The 6,423-nt window shown below is 46.1% G+C and overlaps 1 protein-coding gene across 1 annotated transcript; it reads right to left on the bottom strand.

Moving 5' to 3' along the window:
- Window positions 1-2,266: 2,266 nt before the first annotated feature.
- On the bottom strand, window positions 2,267-3,425 carry C8R40DRAFT_1178239 (uncharacterized protein; the record flags this gene model as incomplete). Its single annotated transcript, XM_046232838.1, has 4 exons — window positions 2,267-2,822; window positions 2,879-2,969; window positions 3,024-3,323; window positions 3,380-3,425. 4 exons carry the CDS (start codon window positions 3,423-3,425, stop codon window positions 2,267-2,269), a joined length of 993 nt encoding a protein of 330 aa, XP_046079213.1.
- Window positions 3,426-6,423: the final 2,998 nt, after the last annotated feature.

Raw genomic sequence — 6,423 nt, 5'->3', positions numbered from 1 at the left:
GATACAGAGATTTTCAAGAGAGGTGTTCAAAACCGGGGATATTTTGATGTACCAGCGCCAAAGTTTACGGGCTTGGACCAACGTGAAATCTATTACATCAAGCGTCGGAAGGGGTTGGAATAGCGAGGCTGTCGCGGACAAGAGCATTCCTCGATTTACAGCTGCAAGCTGACGCTCTGAGCCAGAGGATAACCGTGTCTGACTCAAAAAGTCTTCGACAGCTGTCAGCCACGTTGATAACAAGTTCGACGCTGGACAAACGTCTGCCACAGCCGCCCGAAAGGACAAGTCGGCAGGAGTTCCCCCAATCATTCGACCAAAGACGACGAGGAATTGTGTGACAGGGCGATAAACGGCAAATGGCCACTGTCTGGTAAAAGCCCGAACCCAAGATTTTGCCATGACTACAACTACCTCAGAATCATCCGCCAAGTGAGCGACAAGTTCTTGCAGTTCCCTTTCAGTAGATCGACTAGCGGAGGCAATTGAATTCAAAAAATAGAACGCTTCTGAGAAGCAGCGACTGACTGTGTCAATCGCGTGGTCATCGGGAGCGTAGAGTGCGTCTTTGAAAGCATCGAGTGGCTTCAAGAGGGCTTTCAACCACAACCATATACGAGGCCAATTACATTTGAGAAAGTTGTATCTAGTCCTGAAAGATGAAATTCCTGAGAGGAAGACAGTCGTAGATTGGAAGACGTCCAATGTCAGAGCGATATTTGCGTCGACGGTTTCAGGTGGCCTAGCGATATATCGTAGGAAACTGGTAACAGGGTCCTACAGTATTACTTTTGTGAGTATGGCTTCAGTTCGAGGTATCAGAATGAGAGGTAGCTCACCGCATTCGCCATTTGTGTAGATGAACAAGCAGGGTGGGGTAGAAATGAGCGCAGCGATTCGACAAAGACCTGTGCATAATATGTACAGAAACGTGTGTACAAGAAGAGCCACCAAAAGGAGGTGGTGTTTTGTTCCATTTGAGGAAATTTCAGCTCCGAATAAGTATATGGTAGAATAAGGAAATTTGTAATAGATGGCGGTCGTAGACTTTCAGACCCACAATCAATATTGGCGCTCATCTCGAGACATCGATGTTTGTTCACGGCAAGTTTTGTCATCTGGAAGCATCTGGATAATCCTTGCACTTCAAGATATACATCCTTACTCGCGGTCCGAGGTGATGTTTCCAGCTTGATATCATTATCGAAGTCCGAGTAATCCTCAATGGTGAACGATGACCCCTGCCCGGTTGGGTTAGGACCGTTGCATACTCGCAAATTCACGCACCGCCTCTACATTCTCGGCTTCAATTTCCCGCGCTTCAACATTGTCGAGAGCTTTCCGTCGAGCTTGAAGTTGCTCAATCATTGTCGCGACCTCATCTTTCCTGCCGCTTGGTAAGTCTTCAGCTAATTTGTCTAATCGTACATCAGCACTGATATCGTCTTGTGGTCGGTACTTTTCAGTGTACATGTCACTCTCGAAGTATCCGGATTAAAAAGTCAGCAACGCGATTTGGAGTCACTGTAATGTCGAAGTCGAATCGCGACAGGTTTCCGTCCAACGCATCTGTCGACTCCTAAACCATTGATGTGTTTGGAAGAAGGTACCTCGTGGTCAGTTACAATGTGCACCTGTAGCCAGCTAATTTATCTTCCCATTTCAGAAGAGCTTCGAGAATTGCGAGCATTTTTCAATCAAATACCCGATAGTTGCGTTGAGCACCGGTGAAATTACGGAACATGAATCCTGCCGGTCGACAGTCTTGCCAGGATTCTCCCTGGACATAGAGCTCCGGATCTTGAGGCGTCGCATACTACTCAAATTGGTAGTTTAACACTTACATCAATAAGCCGTAGTATTAGGGTGCGCACGCATAGTTCCTTGATGCTTGAAAAACATATATCGAGAATAGGTCACCAGAAGAATGGCTGGTCGTTGCGAGACATCTTCAAGAGCGGGAGCTAACACGTCTAGTAGAAATTGGACCAAGTAATTCCCAAAGCATTTCTGAATGTCTTTATAGTCCCGCGGGATATGGCATGATTAATATATCGCAGTGGTTGCATGCTGTATCGTTCATGAGCGGCCGTTTATAGTTTCATTCTACTCGATAGCCATATGGTTTGGGGTATATAATAGTGATATAGTGGTTTTATACTGCTTGAGACGAGTCTATTCCATCGTAAGCGCTCGAGGTCAAAACAAAAATTCCGATATATCTGTAAATTTGTATGACAAGTTTCAAGAAAGGGGCACGTGCACGTTAGAACGAGTCGAACTGAAGGTATAACCAGGGAGTTAACCTAGTTAAAGCGAGATGGATAGTGGTAAAGAGCACCTGCACTGGAAATCGTCCTTCTACCAACATCGGGTCTGAAGCACGTAACGATATATCCTCCATAATATCTCGAATCGACCGGAGGGTCAAAAAAGCGTAAGCAACGATGCCTCTAGCACCAGTTCGGTATTCCGCGAGCTTTTCCAATAAATCTAGCTGCTTGTCAAGGATATTCACCTCAGCTTTGTTTCGTCTCAGGGTTGTCCATGTTTGAGATAGCATCTCCGATTTTTTCGACGAAATTCCGAGTATTGCTTGGTGGTTCAATTCATGGAGCAACGATATGGAACTCTCAAGCCCCTCGAGCTCCTCCAGCAGAACGCTGGCCTGTGCATTTAGTCCATTGACGGAAGGGGATATCATTTCCATGGCATCCAAGAACCTCAGGAGGACCCGGTTACTTGGTTTTGAAATGCTCAAAGCTCCAAAAATATCAGCCCAGCCAGTAGATCGAGCGCCGTAGAAGGTGAGAGCGTGAATTCTAATTGCAATATTCTCAAGTTCAATTTTGACGGGATATCGCAGGCAATGACATACTGCTCAATAGTCCCTGCATACTTGAAAGTAATTGCGTCCAATCCCTTCTTGGTTTTCCCAGTGTCCTTAACTAACGCCGAAAGGCATTGTACTGTAAAGAGTAAGTCACTTTCGTTGAGAGATGGAGATAAATCGAAGGACTTACCCAGAACGTCTCTCCTTTCGATATCGCTAGTATTAACGGCAACGATGAGATCTGAAGCATCCATCTCGATTTTCTCCATCTCATGAGTCCACCGTGGAATGGCAATTGGGACTGTGGTGGTCGCAGGAGGATGGGCGCAAAAGCTATCCCCACTTCCGGTAATACACACAACGGTGAGAACACCACGACTCTGGCAATGTGTGAATGTCGGAGAGCCATCACTAGAACAAAAAACGAGAGCAGCCACTGGCAGTAGCGAAAGACATGAGAGAGACGACCGATGTTTGCGCGGATAATCACCTATATGATATGACAGAATGCGTCTATACTAGTAGAGTCAAAGAGAATTGTCTCACCATCTTCAAAAGCATGTGCGTTTCCATTTTTCCTGGCTTTCGACATTGATATTTATATGTGTTGTGGCTTTTTGACGAACGTAAATAGCTGCTGGCTTCGGAAAGGTATGTACATAATATCAAAGTTGCTGTATAATAGGCTCAGCGAGTCGGATTGGTCGGACAAAGACACAATTCGAGATAACTTCGCCGCTCAGAGCTTGTTCGTCGATGAGAATAGTATTATTTCATCCTACTGTATCTGGATGCCACTATTGTACTCACACTGTTGAACTTACTGGTTTTGGCCCTTTTGTCTACCGTGAGGCAATCCAACCTGATGGGAAAGCACAATTCGGACAATTCATTCATGGTAAGAAGGAAAAGGAAATTTAGAAGACCCCACTCATATGAAATACAAGATCAATGACAATTCGAGGCGCCTAGATCTCTAGTAGGAGAAGCAGATTAACGTTCTGGCTCCCGCGGCGGATAAACACGGAAAGAGAAAAAATTCCGCTCGACGGAATTGTAACAATTCAGCGTAACCGATATATCATGTGATCGCGGATAAACTATATCGGGTATATCGCTGGTCACATGATACATCAGTTGCACTGAATTTTGTTCCGTCGAGCGGAATTTTTTCTCTATACCCAGTTCACGACAGTTCACGATCTCATCATGTATTGACTCTTCCAGTTCCGAATAAGATAGCCTTGAGCAAGGAAGGTGAGTAGATGCAAAGACCTCTCACTACTAGTAACTGCAGCTTGCGCATCTTCTCAGACTTCTGCTATGCTCTCCAGCAAGCGCTCGATTTCAAGCGACGAAGAAACGGCCAAAAACACAGCCTGATTTAAACAAAGAGGAAGTAATTCGGCAAAACGACGGTGATAGCAGTGGCTCGGAGCAGTTTCAGTCCCCATGCATTGCTCCTCCACTTGCTGAGTTGAATAGGGTCTTTATGTCGAGAGCTCTCTCACCTGAATTGACTTCTCTGGCTGACATCGATCTATCATTTTTGGTGGATGTGCTCAGACCGTGCTCGACATGTACCAGTCGAACAAAGTGTAAAGCGGGAACAGGTCCCTGCCATAGCTGTTCCACCAAGAAGAAGCAAGTTTGTTCCGTGCCTACATTCCTGCGGTACTGGATATATTCCAAGCGCACCGGTCTTACGTTTGAACAAACATTTTCCATTATTCATCAAAAAGAGATCCTACCTGAACTATACTGTATTTCGCATCCATCTCCACCAAGTCGCTCAGAAAAATCTTTTACCCCTCCGTATCAACGATGTCTCCAGCTTAGGCGACTCTCCCACCGATTAAGAAAATCGCGTAAAAGCTCTTAACCTTTGCCACCCTCCGGTAATCCGACTCTCTGCACGCTTAAAATCCAGTCAGAAACAATTTTCCATGTCGGTTTCTTCTTCGCTCCCAGGCTCCTCCATCGCGCAGTCTTCTCATACACCCCACGGAAAGCACGTCAACTTGATACCTCCGCTCATACCTGACACACCAGCTCGAGTAATTTTAGCGGCTGGTACGCCAGGGCGTTCACAGTTTAAGCTCCCTATACAATCGAATCTGGCGCTACACCCAGCTTCTATCCAGTATTCCCTCTCTCTCCCGCTAGATTTACGAGACCCTCCGACTGCTCTTTCCTATCGCCAGATGCTACTCTCTCATCACATGAGAGTATAAACCAGGCGCAAGAAGCACACTCTGATAAGGCTGAAACTGCTTCCCCGTACTCGCTATTACCACCTTTCCACGAACATCGTCCTGTCGATCATGCTTCGCCAACCCTTCACGGGGATCTTGAAAGCCATCCTGCAGCCCTTGCGTTGTCTTTAGACAAAGCAAATGCTACAGCGCACAGCACCCACATCTATCTGACTGAGCTCGAATAGCCTTCTCGCCTGATTTCGCCAGCAGTTGCTTGCTGAACATTCTACCACGACTGCGCGCGATCACAACAAGCGATAAATTTCAGACCTTCGAGACTTTTCCATGCGCACATACGAATATTGATAAACTTCAGCAAGAGAACCAGAAAGTGGAAACCAAGCCTACGATACTCAGAGAGGTATGTTTCACCTTATTCCTGTTTCAATCGAGGTTGATTGTCAGTGATAGAGTCAGATTTTTATGGGACGGCTTACCCTTTCCCAACATCATGAAAGTCTCAAAGAGTCGTGCGACCGGCGTATGTCTCTTCCAGACAAGCTAAAGCAGTTGGGTGCTTTATGTGAGACTTTCAAAGGTGGTCTCAAAGAGTCCAGCGTTCGATCCGAGACTGTTGAGGCGAGGTTCAGTCACGAGAGTCGAGCGCTCGATGCGAAACCCTTGGAGGGAGGCTCAACAAGGCAAGTGCCCAAGACCAGGCTATCGAAAGCAAGTTCAAGGACTTGTATAAGCAACGGGATGGAGAACTTGTGGTCGATATGGTCCTCATCATGTGTCAGGGCCTCTTCAGGTATAATCAGCCAGGCACCTGAGCTTCCGGGGCGGATATTTAATTCAGCATCAGCTGGAACTCGTCTTGAAAATACACGTTGCAACCATTTCTCGTTTGGAAACTGTGCTTAAATATATAGCTCATAATTCGGAGTGCCGCAGTACAGACGCCCGCGAAGTTATTGCAAAGCCAATTACTTTCCATCTCGGAGCACCTATTAATGAGAAATGTTCCGAAAATGCCATCGAAAAGCCAATCTTCTTCGAGTCTCTAGGAGGGTATGCACTAATTACATCCAATCCCACATCCCGCTCGGGGCTCGTACCAGCTGTTGTTCTCAAGGGCGTTTCAGGTCGTTGTTGGCAGGAGAGCATGGTCACATTGATGCAACGCACATTGGATAACGTCAATGTCTTTTGCAACAAGTATGATTGCAAGAAATTATTTTTTATACTACCCAAAGATGAGGCCACTAAATGAGGCCACCAACGTCGTTCTGAACCCACGATATGATACGCTGAATAATATACCGACGCATGATTTACTCCTAAGCTTGAAGAGTCAATAGAATAGTAGAATCCGAGGTAGATAACTCTCAC

The sequence above is a fragment of the Lentinula edodes genome (genome assembly GCF_021015755.1).
Source record: "Lentinula edodes strain Le(Bin) 0899 ss11 chromosome Unknown C8R40scaffold_77, whole genome shotgun sequence".
In the NCBI taxonomy this organism is placed as follows: Eukaryota; Fungi; Basidiomycota; class Agaricomycetes; order Agaricales; family Omphalotaceae; genus Lentinula; species Lentinula edodes.
Note: the sequence above shows the minus strand (reverse complement) of the source record. Positions and strands in the feature narration are given on the sequence as shown.